Raw genomic sequence first — 17528 nt, forward strand, 5'->3', positions numbered from 1 at the left:
CCCCAAAAGCAAGAACCCAAACAGGTATTTTACTCCAGTGCTAATAGCAGCATTATTCACAACAGCTAAAAGGTGGGAATGACCCAAACGTCCGTTGACAGAGGAGTGAATAAATGAAATATGGCATGCATATATATACATGTAAAACACTAGAATATTATTTAGCCTTACAAAAAATGAAATTCTGAAGCATACTATAATGGGGATGACCCTTGAAGGCAGGATGCTAAGTGCAATAAGCCAGTCAGAAAAGGGTAAATACTACGTGATCCCACTGGCATGTGCTTCCTGGGTGGTCACACGCAGAGAGAGGTGACGTGGAGGAATGGTTAGCAGGGGCCGAGAGGAAGAGGGATGCGGCGTTACTGTCTAGTAGGTAAGAGTTCCACTTGGGGAAGACGAATAAGGTCTGGAGATGGGTGGTGGTGATGGCTGCCCAATAGTGTGAATTTACTGAGTGCCACTGAATTGTACACTTAAAAACGTTAAGATGGTTGCCCAGGCCGGTGTGGCTCAGTGGACTGAGTGCAAAGCCAAAGGGTGCTGGTTTGATTCTCAGACAGGGACCGTGCCCGGGTTGTGGGCCAGGCCTCCAGTAGGGGCCCAAGAGAGGCAACCAAGTATCTCTCACACACTGGTGTTTCGCTCCTTCTCTTTACTCCTTCCCTTCCCCTCTCTTTATAAGAAGTAAATAATTAAAATCTTTTTTAACAGATGTTAAGACCCTGACCAGCACAGTCTTTAGCTGTGACCCCTCAGGCCCTGACCCCTTAGGTGCCAGACTGTTTGCCCTTGGTCTGGCCCTGCCCAAGGGGCTGGTAAAAAGCACTTTCCACCGAGGGTTAAGAGACTCGCATTCTAGTCCTAGCTCCATCCGGGGCTGGCTGTTTGACGTTGGCTGAGTGACCACCTCCCTGGGCCTCAGTTACACACCTTTCCTGTGTAATAAACATCTGCCTGCCCTTCCTCACCGCCTCGCACCCAGCGGCGCTGTAAGTGAAGGAAGGACTTGCGAGGAGCCCAGGTATCTTCCCAGCCCTCCTCCCATCCCCCCTGGACTCGGCTTTCCCTCCTCCCAGATCAGGGCTGGTGGTGTTTGGGGGGGGGGGCCAGTTTATATACCCCTGATCGTGTGCTAGATGTCGGTGGTGATCCGGAGGGTTATCTGTGTACCGATAAACCTGATATTTATAGCAAGTGATAACAGTTTTCTATGCTATTGATATCAACATTCTTAAACTTACAAGTTAATATAAATTGCAAAAAGTGAGTTAAGAATAAGTTAATAATAAGGGAAGTGATACTTAAATAACACACAAATCTTGAAGGTGGAACGTGAGTGGCTGGGGTACAGGAACCCCCACTGGACTGAAGGGACACACCAACCTGGCTCCCCAGGGCCCCGAAACGGATCCCCAAGGCCGGGCAGTCACCCCAAAGAAACCCAAAGGCCAAGTGCAGGAGTTGGTCCCGGTGCCAGAGGCAGCGACTTTACCAGCCAGTTCAAAACAACTAAGAAATTGAACTTGGTTCCGGGATCCTCCATCCACACAACTGGGAATTAATGAACTTCTACCTCCTCTTTTTAGAAACTCCTCATGCCTTCCTTCTCCATGAAGGAAGAGGGGGCCCTGACCAGGCCCTTAACGCAAGACACTAGGAATATGTTGGGTGCCTCTCCCAAAATCTGCATTTAAAGAGAAGCCTAGAGAGGGAAATCATCTCCATGGCCAGTGTGAGGCGCAGCGCCGCAGGCGCGGTGATGTCCTTGCCCAGGGAGCGGTCTTGGTGCCCAGAGCTCGCCTCCTGCACCAGGCAGGGCAAGTTCCCCACACACCCACGTCTTTAAGCAGGATACTCGAGATCCCCTGTGGATAAACCATCTAGAAACCCGATGAGGTCTAGTCCCCGCCACCCCCACTGCTGTCTGCTGGTCGGTCAAAGGGTCAGTCGGTCAGCCTTCAACACCTACCTACCTTCCCTGAGGAGCAGGTATGAAAGAAAGTTCCAGCTGACTTCGGCCGGAAGTTTAGGGGATGACCCTTGGAGGTGAGGGTGGGGGGGCAGGGAACAAGGCCACCAAAGGATCCATCTTCCCTTAGAAGGCTGGGAAGGTGGGGGACTAAACAATGGAATGTCCCTTTTCCTCTCCTCTGTATGGCCCATAGCCCATACTATGAAATATTTTTATCTATCAAACTGCATGAATAAAAAAATAATTATCTTCCCCATTTTGATCATCAAAGATCTCTGGTAGCAATCAATAACCAAGTTCACATAATTCCAGCTGAAAGGCAAGGAGATTTAACCTTTTGTTTACTAATGCAGTCATTTGAATTCTTCACGATCCCATTTTCCATTCCTGTTTCCATAATCCAGCCTGGGAACACTAAAGACTCAGTGCCTGCCAGCCCGTGAAGGGGTGGGAGGCCCCGCACCAGTCAGCAGGTGTCTCTGCCTTCCCTTCACAAGGCAAGAAGACACTCCCCTGAATGATGCTCGTGGACAACGGAAGAACCACTGAGTTACATCCACCCCTTCTCAGTGGTGGTTTTTCGGAAGTGCTCCTCCCGACAGCCCGTTCTTTCAAACTGCGCGCACAAATGCAGAGAGAAGGCTAGAAACAAGCGCCCAAAAATGTCACCAGTGATGTCTTTCCAGGTGATGGAATCACAGGTATTCTTTTTTTATGTTTGTGTGTCTCTATTTTCTAACTTTTCTGCAATGATCAAAGTTGGCTTTTATAATAAGAGAAAGGATCAATAACATCTTTTTTTTTTTTAAATCAAGCTTGCAAGTTATTATGATGGGGATCAAGAGGAACAAGGCAAGCGTTCGAGGTCAGCTGGGAGGTGGGAGATCAGAGGTGGGGACACACGGTGCATCTGTTTCTGCCCAGCCGGGTTACAGGAGAGGGTGGGACTTGGAGACCAGGGGGACGTGCTGGAAGGCAGAATCCAAGGACAGCGTCAGCCTTCTGCTGTGGCCATAGGAAAGTCACTTCTCCTGGCTGCCAAGTGCCTTTCCCTCCGATGGCCCGTGCATCTCTGGGATGGTATTAGGATGGTGGTAACCACTTGTGGTATTCTCTTTTTAGAAAAGCATATTCAGTAACGGGGTGCGGTGAGGTCAGAGCTTTAAGGGACAAAATGAGATAAAACAGGACGTGGCATACAGTGTGTATTTTTACAGGCTTTGTTTCCCTGTCTCCTGTTGAGCTAATAAGACTGAATTTAAGACCTTTGGCCAGACATGCACTTGAAATAAGTCATTTCCGTCATAAAAATCGGGAGTCGGGCAGGATGACAGAACCCTGGACGCGGCGAGTTCTGATCCCCATCCACCACGCCCCCGGCTCTGACTCAGCTTCCTTGGGCACCAGGAGGGAGGTAACAGAATAGGAAGGCAGGGGCCACTGCATAGGTCTTCTTACATTTCCCACTTCTCATGTAAGCTTGCCCGTGGGAAGGCCACCAGGAAGAGACAGGGCTTCACCTGGGCCCTGGGCAACAGGAAGACCCTGGAGGGTGGCAAGGAGAGATGGGACTGCCCAGCCTGGCAGGGAGGGACATGGGCAAAGCAGCCCGGCACTGACCTCGGGGTATGTCCATGGGGTTGAAGCTAGCCAACAGGTCCCGGCACCACTGGCGGTCGCCTTCCACCTTGCTCAGCCAGCTGTTGCAGTTGAAGAAGTAACGGAGGTGCGGCCGCTTCGTGTCGGTTACAATCACGCGGTCTAGGTACCAGCTGGGGCTCTTGCCGGTGTTGTCATGCTCGATCCTGGGGCAGAAGCAGACCCCCAGGCTGTCATTGGCGGAACAAAGACGACTCCCCTCCTGCACTGCAACACCCTCATGTTGAGTGCAAAGAAAGGGTCCATCGTTTTGTTGTTGTTACTCTGTCTGTTGAATCCAGTTTCCTTGTCTACCAAATGCGGATGCCTTGCAAGGTGAATGTGCTTATTAATCAATGTTACATTGTTACATCGCATGGAAGGAAGTGTTGCCTTCCGCAGAAAATCCAGGACTGCCAAGGCTTCCCGCGGGATTATCTTCAGCTTCCCCTCTCTCCAATGCTCAGACCCCCCCAGTTACTCTCCTTAGTCCCACCACCCAGAGGATCCCCAATAGCCATCCAGATCGGTGGTGTCCCATAAAAACATCATACAGCTGCATGCACTCGCCACCTATGTAATTTTGTATTTTCTACTAGTCGCGCTGAAAAAGAAACCAGTGAAATTAATTTTAATAATATATTCTAATCCATATACCATTTCAACATGTAATCATGTAAAGCTTTATGAATAAGATATTTTACATTCCTTTCCTTATACTACGTTTTAAAAGATTTGGTGGCTACTAAACACACAGCATACGTGGCCTCGCCACATTTCAAGTGCTCAGCGGCGCCCCCGTGGCCCAGGGCTGCTGTACAGAACAGCACACATCCAGACTGTTGTAACGGGAACCCCTATAACTCCCCCCTCATCCTTGCCAGCCCTCGTTTCCTCTCTGAGGTCAGTTTCTTCCCCAGAACTTGACCCTGGGACAACCTCACTTTGCACCAAGCCTCTCATCCCTGCCCAGCACAGTGAAACCTTATCCCTACAGGTCTTGGTGGGACAAGCACAGCTCAAGCCAGTGCCACCCCAGCAGTGAATGGCACGTGTGACCGGCTCAGGATGCGTGCCTCTGCCTGTCACAAAGGAGGACCTCAGCTTAATGGTCACCTCCCCCACACCCGACACCCTCTTCCTGACCCACCCTTGCAAGGGCCCTGTTCCCCACACAGCTAGTGCCAGTGGCCTCACGTGTCCCTGACTTTCCCAGTAAAGGGGTGCCCGGTCCTACATTTTCCAGTGGGAGGAACTAGAGTCAGGGCTGAACTGAGGCAGCATCTGACTCCTGTTCAGGCCCTAGTCTGGGTGCAACAGACCACAGATGATCTTGACATCCAGACAAATGGGCATGAACTTGAATGGGGGCAGGTACGGGGGCAGGAGGGTAAAAATGGGCCGTTGAAGGCTCTTCCTCTGCAGCCTGGCTGAGAGAGTTATCCCTCCTGTTGCATTTACAAGACAAGATCGGGGGCACTCTCTGTCAACAGGCACCCTGCCATGTCTCGAAGCTTCCTGCTAACACTCTACCTTCCGGGCATCTTGACACTCGCTGAGGGCTCACTGTGCACCGGTTACTGTCCAAAGTGCCACTCACAGAGTCCTCACCACTTCTACAGACAAGGAAACTGAGACTTGGAGAACAAACCTGTCCGAAGTCCCAGAACTAGTCAATGGTGGGGCAGAAATCTGAACCAAGGCCCCCCAGACTCGGTCTGCTCCTGACCCCTGGAGCATATTTCATGCAACTGTGTTTCAGGGTCTCCTGGAGCATATTTCCTGAGTTGTGAAAAACCACCTCAAATTGTCTGAACTCAGAGAATGAAATCTCTAATGGGGACATCTAGAAAACTGTGACTCAGGGTGGGAGGAAAAGATCTGGGCCTTTGGTCCCCCCTCAGATGACATGAGGAGAGTGATCAACACTCAGAAAGTGTCAGTACGAGGTCAGTTCCTAGTCTACCTGCCTCCACCGCATCCCCGCCTGGCCGAGGGCCGGATTCTCACCTGATTTTGTAGAGGAGGCCCACGTTGTTGGTCCTCACCCGGAACACGTCAGTGTTGGCTTTCCCAAAGGCGGACTTGCTCCTGCAGAGAACATGTATACACATGGCTCAACCTGCGCTGGGCTCACAGGTCTGGGAGGAAAGCCAAGGGCTGGCAGCCCCCTTCTCCCTCCGCTGTCCCACTCCTGGGAAGTGCTACGAGCACCCAGTCCCATTCAGAGATGCCTTTCTGGTGTGATTTGGAGAGGCAGGCGCAAGGGCGGTTGGTATTCATCCTTTGCCTTCACACCCAGGATCTCACGGTCCTTGTTGTGCACTGTGAAGGCAAGCAGAGGGGGCAGTATTAGCCCCATGTTGCACACAAGTAAACTGCTCATTGATTGCAGAGTTGGGACCAGAACCTGCCTCTCCAAAGTCACGAGCTGATACCCCCCGGGTCATTCTGGGTGGGGACGGTGGCGGAGGAAGGCAGCGCCATGAAAGCTGAGGTGCTCTCTGGTCCGCAGGCCTGCCTCTCTAGGCCTTGCTCTTGCTGGGGAGAGTTGCAATGGCAGCCCCAAGTGGATGCAGACCTTGGGTGGGGGTCCATGGCCCTGCCATTCCAACAAGAAAGGAAATACTCAACCCAAATCGGCAACCAGGGAAGTGGGGCGGCAAGGAAGGACATATCCGGCGTCCTGCAGACGGTGCGAATGGAAGCAAGTGCACCTGAGATGGTCCACTGTGAGGTGCCCAGGCCGGCACAGACTCGGGAGCACCCCAGATTCGATCAGCTTGGACACAGGAGTCCTCCAGGAGCGAAAGCCTGACTCTCACACGGCTCCATCTGGCATCGGCTCCATCATCTTCCATGTGGGCCAGGACCCCAGCCATCCCAGCCCAGCCTGCTTGCAGGTCTTCCTGCCCCCCCCCCGCCCCCACCCTGCAGTGAGGCCTCCCTGGGGCTGAGAGCTGCAGACCCCACCCTGTGCTCCCGGCAGGGCTGCACCAGTGCAGCCCGTGGGAAAAGAGAAGCGCAAAGATATGTGCCTGATTATTGGCCATCCCTGTGTTTCCAAATAAAGAGGGAGGGCAAGGGTCTTTTCCCCGAGGGAGTAAAGCCCAGACTCAGTAACAGAAGGCTTTTTAGGTTCTACAGACTCAGAAGCTGTGACTCTGAAAATAGACCCGCTTTCGCAAACAGTCTGCCCTGGGGAGAAACTCCTCACGGTGGTGGTGGTGGTGGTGGCACTTCTCCAGACCTGGGCCAAGGGCCCGCCTAAGGCAGTGCAGAACCGTGAAAGCGGGTGAAATGTACCCTGCGGCAACTTTGTCTGGGGAAAGAGGGCCCGAAGGCGTGGCCAGTTTTGCTGGAGGGCAAGGGCCCACTCCCAGGCTCCCCAAATGCACCTGTCAGAACCTCACCTCCAAGGGTAATAATAACACACCACACTTGTTTGGGAGCCAAGTGGCGGTTAAATGACTTGGAAAACACATGAATGTCAACCCTGTGCTTCAGAGCAATGTGACTAGGAAACAAAGAAACAAACAGGAGGTATTTTCCGTTTCAAGAAAATTGACTTTTAGAATAAATAGACAAGAATCTTTGCTGCAAATAAACACCAAAGAAACAGCCACCCTGGGAAGCTAAATGATGAAATATTATGCAGCCATTAAAATCCGGTTATTAAGAAAAAGATTCCATGAAAGAAACAAGTTTATGATAGAGATTTAAAAGAAAAGGCGGGTTAAAAATAGAATGCACAAACAGCACAACCAACAAAGACTGGGAGATTTCTACAAAAACATCCCATCTACACAGTAAGAACTATTACGAAGCATTGGTTATTGACTCCGGTCTGTGTGTAACTTTCGGCTTTCCAAAGGGAGGTCTTGTTTGTATGATCACGAAGAAAGCACAGCCGTGCCTCAGCGGCCCCTCCTCCCAGCCCACAGCTGCCTGTGGTGAAGTCTTTAGAATAAGTTTGAGGACCATTGGCTGTGTCCCCTCAGGGTGTGTGGAATTTGGGGAGCAGCCAATGCTGATGATAAGGGGAAGAGGAGGCTGATGTGGAAGGGAAAAGGTAAGGTGTGAGTTTGGAAGTAAAGCAGCTGGCTTTCTGGGTATCCCTGACCGCTGCTCTCAGGGAGGGGTCCCCCGGGCCTTCAGAGAGGCCCTGGGCACCGACAGGGGAGTGGGCATTCGCACATCCCACCGTGTCTGGGAAATGGGCGACTGTGGTGTTTTTGAGCCACTCGGGAAACAAACTCCACAAAGCAAGTCGGAAGAAGGGAGACCAGGAGAAAAAGATGCCAGGTTGGCCGCAGGGGCGCTTGGCACTGTCCCAGATCACACTGCAGCCATCAGGGGGATCACGGGGAACAAAGCAATGGTTCACCGTGTTTACAGCTTGGCCACCAATGCAGTCTAGGCAGACAGAGAAGGCCTTCTGCATTGCTGGGGTCTCGTCTTTTGAGGAGGGAGAAGGAAGGACTCAGGGGCAAGTTCCCTCTCTCTAGGGGAGGGGCCAGAACAATCCCAAACAAGGCCCAACCTCAACGCACTGGGGGTCAGAGACTGAAATCCCCACTTCTGGCCCCTCCTCTGCTGAGTCAGAACACAGGTGCCCATGGATCTCAAAAACGACTGGGGGTGTGGAGGGAAGAGCAAAGGATAGGCTCCCTGCGCACAGGAAACCTTTGAAATAGACTTTTTCATGTCTCCTGCTGGGAGGCGGCCGCTTCTCCGTGGCTCCTGGCCCATCTGCAAAGGAAGGCTAATGCAGAAGCACACAGACCCCTCCCTGCCCGGGGTCCCCACCCAGGAGAGCCTTCAAGGCCACACAGGGCATTCCAGGCGCCCACTGGGCAGGGCCAGCAGGCTAAAATGCCAGGCATTCTCCGACACTCTCAGACAGCGAACTCTCCACAGGAGAGCCGTGTCCCAGAAGATACATGAGACCTCATCCTTTTGCCATATTCTGAACACGTGACCCAATGTTGGGTTGGTCCTGGATGATGGGGAAGGGAATCCCCAAGCCGTGGCTGTTGGCGTTAACTGGTGTGGGGGTCGGGGTACAGGTCAGCTTATTGGGGAATCAAAGTGAACATTCATGCCCTTTGCCACCAACAGCCACCAAAGTCCTTCTTGCAACAGGAATTATTTTGTGTTAGTAAAAAAAAATCCTGATAAGCCATATGGGAGTGGAAGGTCACAAATCCAGGAGCCTAGGAGAAAAGACACAAGAGAGAGCAGGAATTGAAGGGAGAGAGAGAAAGGATCGTGGGAGAAGCTGGAGAGAAAGACAGCGTGAGGGACATGGCCAGAGGCTGCAGAGAAAGGGTCAGGGAGAAACTCCAGGACAGGTGGTGGCTTAATTTTAAGACTACAGAGCCTGCCTAATGTTTCATTTTAAGTTCATATGAACCCTCTCTGATGCCCTGAGCTATCAGTGAAACCTGATCATCTCCAAACTGCCTTGCAGTCTGTGTGCATAAGTTCTATTCAGGTTGACATAGGGCTTTGTTCTGAGATGACACTGTATGGTGAAGAGGGAACAGCAGCAGTGAGACTAGAGATTTGGGAACCATTGGGCATTCTTAGCAGGCCTCAAGGACTGGAAGGGGTGACGCTGGGCTGAGCTATCTGAATCTGCATCTCACAGAGCACGGTGACCTCCCCAGCCAGCTGCATCTGGGTTACACAGGCCGCCTGGAATCCCTGGGAAAGCAACACTCCCCTCCCAGACCTGAGGCCTCCATCTCAAATGTAAGGGGTCTTGGTGAGGATTGGGCCTGAAGCCTCCATGCTTTTGAAAGCTGTTCCCTTCTAAAGTACCCTCTTTCAGTTCCTCTCTTACCCAGTCCTTTTCCCCATGCAAGGCCCAGATTACATGGCCTCCCCTATACAGCCCTGCTTTAGCCACACTAATCCGACATCATCCACTAGCTCTATTGCAAAGAACGGGGAGAGAAGCTGAGAGCACAAAGCAGACCTGTCCTCAGCCTCTGCTGTACCTGGCATCTCTCTGTGCATCACCTCTTGCCTCTCCAGGACATCAGCTGATCCTGCAAACCATGCCTGCATCCCTGAAACCACCCCTGTCTGGGGGCTCCTGCAGAGCTCTCAGGACCAGCCAGATTGAAGTCCTGGCTAGACCTGTGCTCTTGCTTCCTTGCCTGGGGCATAACACATATATGAGAGAGACCCCCATCAGCAGACCTATGGGGTAATGGGGGAGGGTGCTGATTCCTATACATGGGGCCAGCCTGGAGTAACTGGCTGCCTCCATGTGGTTTCAGTGGGCCGAGACCTGGCCCTGCTGGCACATTCAGGCTTTAGACCCCTTTCCCATGATGCAGCCTCCCCACTGAGAAGAAAGGCTGAAACTCAGGCTGCTGGTGATTAAGTCTCAGGCCAGGTTAAAGAAGGTGACCAACCCGAGGCCCTTCCTGAAAGGATGTTTTGACAGATGACAAAGGGGAGAAGGAAGAGTCTGAGGACACTGGATGCATGAAAGAACAGACAGTGAGGAACCACCACAAGAAAAGAAAACAATGGCTCTTTTGTTTAAAAGAGACAGGCTTGGCCAACTCCCCCAAGGAGTGCACTCTGGGAGGTCACATGGCAAAGAGGATGGACGTTTCATGTATTCTCTTTACCGTGCCCACAGCACTGCAGGGGCAGGCTCCACACGCGAGTCACTCTGCAGTGCAAGCAGCGGGAGAAGGCAGGTACCCTGTTCTGCAGGAATGGACAAAAGAGGACGTTATGCCAGCCTTGACGCTGTGGCCTTGACACCATTGCACACATTCAGGGTAAGCATGTGACACGGGGCCGGGTCAGTCTGCTGAGCACAGAATGTGGGGATGTCTGGGCCTGTGGACCCCGCCCCTCCACAGCTTCCCCTGCCACCCTGGGAGGTGCCAAGCCACAAACCCCAGATCACAACCTGGAGCCTCCCACACACCTGCCCGGGCCACAAGGCCACGTGATGGAGGAAAAGTTCTACATCGAGAACCTGGGGTTTGAGGACCAGCTTTCCCACCAAAAAGCTCCATGACTTGGAGCTGCTCCCTGCTCCTCTCCAGGCCTCAGTCACCCCACGAATGGTTGAATTAGATTTAGTGGTGCTCACTTTTGTCTTGGCTATGGAGCTCTTGACACAAATAGAATCTGACTCAGAAACTCGGTGGGTTAAATAACCATGAGTCGAGCTGCTGGGGAGGAAGGAAGGATGGGGTGGGCCCAGGACCAGATGATCGGCCCCCTGTGCCGTTCAGCACAGACTGAGCACCAGCTGCCGAGCCCATCCGTAAGGCCCCTAGACAGCCCTGGAACTCACCGACTCTGCTGAGTGTTAGTTACTGTGTATATCTGTGTGTGCACGTGTGTCGTGGCGGGGAAGAACCGAAGGGAGAGAAAGCAGTCCCTGCTCGCCGTGGGTTACAAAAAATGGGGAACACAGGCACACACGCGTGTGCACATCTACACAAACACACACGCAAGGAATGCACTCGCTGGTGCGATTGGCGGGCGGGTTTACTATCTCACTGGTCCTGTGTGAGATGGAGGGCAGAGCATTTAAGCTCATGGCTCCCTCGCATGCAGGATCTTGTCTCCTCTTCCCAAAAGTCCTGTGAGTTTTGTAAAAGTGGGCTTATCGCTTCCAGGTGATATACGAGGAAGTCAAGGCCTTGGATGCAAGAGATTTGGCCAAAGTTACAAGGCAACTAAGTGGTAAAGCTGGACCTAGACCCAGCCTTCTTGGTTCTGAGTGTTCATTCTGCCACATCAAGGGACAATGAGTATGAATTCTTGGGAATTCTAAGATCCAAAGAGGCATTTCTGTACACAGAACAAATCAGCAGAGGAGTTAGGGAAGGTTGACAGAAAATCACAGGGAGACACCTGGCTGACACATGATCTGTCATTAGCAGAGGCCCATACCCCTCAACAGGTGTGTGAACACACATGGCTTCCCCCCCAGGTCCCAGAACCAGGACCCCAGGCCAGGGCGGTACTCACTTGCTGGTGAGCTGGAGCTTGGGAGTGAGCCCGTTCTCTCCGAACATGGTGATGAAGACATTGGCATCTGTCCCTGCGCCACGAACATCCCCCGTGGCTACAACCACCTCGTACACTGGAGGATCAAAGGAGAGACAGGTGGCAGGCTCAGGGGGAAAAAAACACACAAAAAACCCCTGAATCCTGCATGGATGTAGAGGAGCCATAGACCCTGCCAGCCCCACACGGGATGCCCAGCCACAAAGGACTCTACAAACTCCTGCTGCGACCTGCCATCTTCTGAGCCAGGGTCAGGCCCACACCAAGTCCTGTGGGAAGTCCGACACCTCCCACTTAATGCTGCACACTCACTTCACAGATAAGGCAGGGGGACAAGCCCACGTCCCACATTACACAGTGTCAATGCCAGAGTCCAGCCCAAGGCCCCTGGAGGCCCAGTCTGCGGTCTTTGCAGCGGATGCCCTTCTAGACATGACCTTCAGAGGCTACACCTCGGTCTCACCTTCCTCTTTGTCTTCTGCATAACGCAGTTGCCTTGCCAGCCCTCACCTCCCATGACGTCCTGGGCATTGTCATTAATCTCAGGATACTCCACCCTGGGTCTGGGTGGTGTGGAGCTTGGCCAAGGGGGTCTCTCTTCGGCAGGGGCACTGATTTCCCCTCTCTTTGTCCCCTTGAAGCTTGTTTTGTTTGCTATGGATGCCTTTTCTTTGAATGCCCTGAGTTCTAATGAAGGTCCCCGTCAAGGCACCTTGAAGGAGAGGGAGGAAGCAGGACATTTGCATGACTCTGTCTTGCGATAACCAAATCCTTAATCTTCACAGTCTACACCATAAGGGTGCCTGACCTGCAGACAACCCCTTGAGCCTTTCCTGGGGCAGCTCTGGGACCCACAGTGTTGCCCAAATGGCTTCCATATGCTCAAGGGCATTTCCAAACCAAGTGTCCACAAGAGGCAACCAGCACAGTAGCAATTCTAGACCCTCATTACACGAGAGAGGATATAGAGGCCAGGCAATGCTAGGTTTGGAGAAAAGGGGAGTCTGAGGTGCCGGAGAAGGCCGAAGAAACTATAGCTGATTTAAGGGCGCACGACTTCCCCTTAAATAGGACACTAACCGTTAAAAAAACCCGACAAACTGGCTTTCTCTAAAATTAAGACCATCCCATGAATATGAAAAGGCAAGTCATAGAGTGGAGGATACTTGGAATACCTCCAACAAAGGACTCAGACTTGGAAGATATAAAGAATTCACACACATCTGAAAGAAAAAAAAAAGGACTACACAATTTTTTAATGGGCAACAATTTGTTTAAAAAATAAACATACTTACCATGTGACCCAGAAATGGCACTTTTAGCTCTTTACCCAAGAGAAATAGGAACATGTCTACACCAAGACCTGCACAGAAATGTTTGCAGCGGCTTTACCCAGAAGCCCAAGACTGGAAACAACCTAAACGCCCACCAGCAGGTGAATGAATACACTCACTGTGGCACGTCCGTACAACGCACCAGTACTCAGCAGCAGGAAAGAGCGAGCTACCGACACATGCAGTAGGGACGAGTGTCGAGTGGGGTATGCGGAGCAAGAGGAGGCGGGCACATAACTGTGAGCACTCCGATGCCATTGATACGAAACTAGAAAGGACACATCGAATCTATTTAGCACAAAAAGCAGAATATGGCTTCCTGGGGTTGAAAGTAGGAGAATTGACTGAGAAGAGGCCCAGGAAATCTGGGGGATAATTTAAACGTTCTCTAAGTAGATTGTGCTGACGATTGCACAGATGCATACGTGTGTCAACACTCTTCAAACAGCACACTTAGAACAGGTGCACTTCCTATTGGGTATATTGGACCCTGTGTTTCATATGAAGACCTGACTCAAAAACATCACTCCTACTCTTTATTAACTAGGTGAAAAAGAGACACAAAAGTAGTATCACTATTCTCAAAGGGTAAGTGGTTTTATGTCATGCTATATTATAAAAATGCTTAACAAATTATCATTTACTTAAAAAAATAGATGTGTTTCCCCTGGCCGGGTTGCTTCAGGTGGTTAGAGTGTCATCCCAGTATGTCAAAGTTTGCAGGTGTGATCCCCGGTCAGGGCACATACGAGAAACAACCAGTGAATGCATGAATAAGTGAAACAACAAATCCATGTTTAGTTCTCTCCCTCTCTAATTTCAATAAATAAAAAAATTAAAATAAATAAGCCTAACTGGTGTGGCTCAGTGGATTGAGTGCTGGCCTGTGAACTGAAGGGTCGCCAGTTCGATTCCCAGTCAGGGCACATGCCAGGTCCCCAGTAGAGGACACACAAGAGGCAACCATACACTGATATTTCTCTCCCTCTCTTTTTCCCTCTTCCCCCCTCTAAAAAATAAATAAATAAAATCTTTTTTTTAATCAAGTAAAATAGACGCATTTCATTGTTAAGTAAATTATATTCCAATAAAGTTGGCAAATGGACAAAAGACTTAAACAAGAATGTCATAAAAGAGAAAATGGCCGACAAACATACGGAAAAGGGCTCGGTGTCATTATTCATTAGGGAAATGCAAATTAGAATTACAATGAGATGCTGCAATACGCCCACCAGAATGGCTAAAATTAAAAAGGCTGAGAATACTAAGTACTGACAAGGACATGAAGCCATGGTCACTCACACATTGCTGGAGAGAGTGTAAAGTGCCAAAGCCCTGCTAGCTAAACACAACGTCCACCCTATGACCCAGTAATTCTATGTCCAACTATAAATCCAAGAGAAATAAGTGCATATGTCCGTCAAAGATGTATACAAGATCTGTAGCAGCTTTGGCCATAATAGCTAAAAACTGGAGGAAACCCAAAAGTCCATCAACCACACAGTGGTTGAATCAAAGGCAATGACGTGTTTACAAAATGCAATGGTACACAACAAGAAAAGAACAAACTATATAACGTGCCATGACACAGATAAATCTCTCAGATATAATGTTGACTGAGAGGCTAGAACAAAAAAGTATACTGCCTGATTCTATTTGCATGAAGTTCAAGAGCAAAAAAAAACTGATCTGCGGTGATAGAATCAGGAAAGCTGTTGCCGCTGGGAAGGAGAGTGAAGGAGCCTTCTGGAGGCTGGAAGAGTTCTGCGTCCTGTTCTGAAGGGTGGTCACGCAAGCAGGCACATTAGGTGAAAATTCGTCCCATTGTACCTTGATGGGTTTTGTGCCACGTATATATTATTTCTTATTTTTTTAATTTAATTTAAGATAAAAAATGTAGATAGCTGAAGAACCATCCTGTGGAAGACAATTGTATTGTGGAAAACACAAAATGCTGTTGGGCTCCAGAGGGACGCCCCCAACCCAGAATGTCCCCCCACCCGCACAGAGCTGTCAACAGCAACAGAGAGTGGCTCCTCGCTCGGAACCTAGTAAGTGGGGGACGCTCACCAGGTAATAGCCGGGATGAACGAATGAGCAAATGAATGAATGAACAAAACAATGAAATGAATGTGAACTATGGAACTAAAGGGACCTGTACTTAAATCCCAGTTCTACTATTACTGGCTATGTGGTTTTAACCAAATTTCTTTCTGAGTTCAATGCCCTCCTCTCTGAAATAGGGATCTCTTCCCCCTTGAAGGACTATGGTAAGGGTTCAATCCAATAAAACGAAGTCTGCAATGGCCATATGCATTGGCTTGGTGTGTCCACGTCCAGGAGCTTCTCTTGCAGACACTCCTCCACAGCTGGATGAATGGCGTGCGTGCCATAGGTAGGAGACCTGTCATCGTCACCACCGCTGTCATTTCCCTTACTGTCATCATCACCACCAACACCCTCCTTGCCATCACTGCATCATCTCCATTAACAGCCTATCCAAGGAGGCTGCCTTGGGAAAGTGTATTCCAACATATGCTGGGCTTATGCTGGGATGCAGGATGGGAGAGAGCCCCGGGGCTGGAAGCTTGTGCAGGGTGGCCTCTGAGGTCCCTTTGGAGCTCAGGTTCTGGTAGGAGTCCTTTTCTTCCCCTCATGGGCTCCGTCTCAGTCAGGAGATGGATGGAGGCACCTTCTCTGGTTCACCGCAAGAAGGTGGGGCATTCCAAAGCAGCTCCCACGCACCCCAGGAGGTTAAAAGGACAGGACCCTGGGGTCCAGAGCAACTGCCTTCTCAACATGGGCTACAGCCTCTCTTTGCAAAACCTTGAGGCCCCCACCTTCATTAGCCATGGTGAGCAGAATCCCCCAACCCCCACTAGGCAGGAGATGAGGGGTCAGGCCTCCCCCGAAAAATACCCCATCACAGCATGGTCAGATCAGGCTCTGCCTGAAGCAGGCCACGCCATGAAGAACAGGCTGGAGAGTATGGGCCCTGCCGTTCTAGAGTATTCTGTGCCACTAAGGCTGTGATGAGGGGCAGGTTGCCTTTACAGTGGGGGCCCAGAGCAATGCCTGCATCGCCTACTCCAAGGCTCGTAGCCCAGGCGCAATGGGGTAATGCGTGAGAAAGGGGTCGGTCTGGACCTCCAGTTCCTCCATCAAAGCACAGGGCAGGCTCCCAGGCACCACGCTGCCCGCCCTCCCCCACGGGCCCAGACCCCACACCTTTGGCCTTGTAGTACTCGTGCTCCAGCTCCTCCTCGTCACCCTCCGAGTCGTAGTTCCGCAGCTCCTCCTCGTACAGGCCGATGAAGTCAATGTCTTTCTTTCTCCGCCTTTTCCTCTGGGGCATCATTTTGCCAGCTACCCTTCCCTGGCACTCGCTGGCTCACTGTGACCACCTTCTTATACTTCCTGCGACCCTCAACTCTCTGTCCCTGAGCTCCCGCACCCACGTCGGGCTGGGCCGGAGCCTACACTTGGATGCCTGTACCCACAGAGCCCTTCGCTTCTTTGGCCTCTGAGCTAAACCTCAGTGCCTTTCTCTGCCCCTCCTCTCCCGGGCCCCTCTTTCTGCCCCCCCGGTCGCTGGCCACCTCCTCCTGCCCCTGCCCTGGTGTTTCTCCCTGGGCCTCATCACTTATTTATGGAGACCGAGGGCAGGCTGTCCTCCTTCCTCCAAGCCCCTCCCACCAGCCGCCTCTCCCCGCTTCATGGAGAATCAGGTGACATCAAGCCCTTGGCATCAGTTTCCCACCTGGCCACCCAGCAAGGGGGCCCCCTGGCACCCCTCCAGCCCCCCATCACCAACAAGGGCAGGTGGTGGCCTCCTCCCATGGAGAGTCCCCGAGCCTCACAGGCTTCAAGGCTTTTGTGAACAGCATCCCCAGGCCTGGGACCTTCCTGAGGAGGGCAGGACCCCAAATCAGCCCAGCTGCCAAGACTCGGAGGCATCCGGGCATCCGCATCCATTTCCCTCCATTATTCATGACCTCTGATCGTCTTACAGAGCAGGTGGGGTTCTCACCTGCTCCTTCTTGTTCTTTCTCTCTGCTTCCTTCTCGAGACCGCTGCCTCTGGAAGTGGCCATTTAACCAACAGACAGCAGCCCTTCGGCTGCTCTGACCAGCACCAGGGCCACCCACAAAGCACACACTGAGCTGTGAGGTATGACGTCGCCGGACCAGAGCCCAGGACACTGGGGAAGCCCACCACCCCCAGGCGACCCCACAAGGCCCCGATGGGCTGGCCAGTTTAACCAGCATCTGTTTTAACACGAGCTCACTGTCTGTGGCATTGCCCTCCGCACTCTCCCAGGAGCGAGTAGAACCCTGCAGAGCCCACTGCAGACACCAGCCCTGCTCGGAGCCCTGACCTTCATCTCCCGCATTTGGGGGATTCAGAGTCAGAGCAAGACAAGCAGAGCCCGGACCCCTCCCCTCCCCACTCAGTCAGCAAGGAGAGTTTCCCTCAGGGTCACCAGGCTCCTCTTCCTTATTTATTTTACTTTAAGATTTTATTAA

At 51.7% G+C, this 17528-nt stretch overlaps 1 protein-coding gene across 2 annotated transcripts in view; it reads right to left on the reverse strand.

Annotated features, from left to right (window-relative positions):
• The window catches only part of LOXHD1 (lipoxygenase homology PLAT domains 1), a 132999-nt gene extending 116639 nt beyond the window's left edge, over nucleotides 1-16360 (reverse strand). For both annotated transcript variants that reach the window (XM_037165012.2, XM_037165011.2), the window contains exons 1-4: nucleotides 16231-16360; nucleotides 11630-11744; nucleotides 5624-5704; nucleotides 3596-3780 (exon numbers count right to left, since the gene is read on the reverse strand). In XM_037165012.2, coding sequence (XP_037020907.2) covers nucleotides 3596-3780; nucleotides 5624-5704; nucleotides 11630-11744; nucleotides 16231-16360 — 511 coding nt within the window. The remainder of the gene's footprint in view (nucleotides 1-3595; nucleotides 3781-5623; nucleotides 5705-11629; nucleotides 11745-16230) is intronic.
• Between the last annotated feature and the right edge of the window lie 1168 nt (nucleotides 16361-17528).

Source organism: Artibeus jamaicensis, unplaced genomic scaffold, assembly GCF_021234435.1.
Source record: "Artibeus jamaicensis isolate MK-2021 breed Jamaican fruit bat unplaced genomic scaffold, CSHL_Jam_final contig_354, whole genome shotgun sequence".
Classification (NCBI taxonomy): Eukaryota; Metazoa; Chordata; class Mammalia; order Chiroptera; family Phyllostomidae; genus Artibeus; species Artibeus jamaicensis.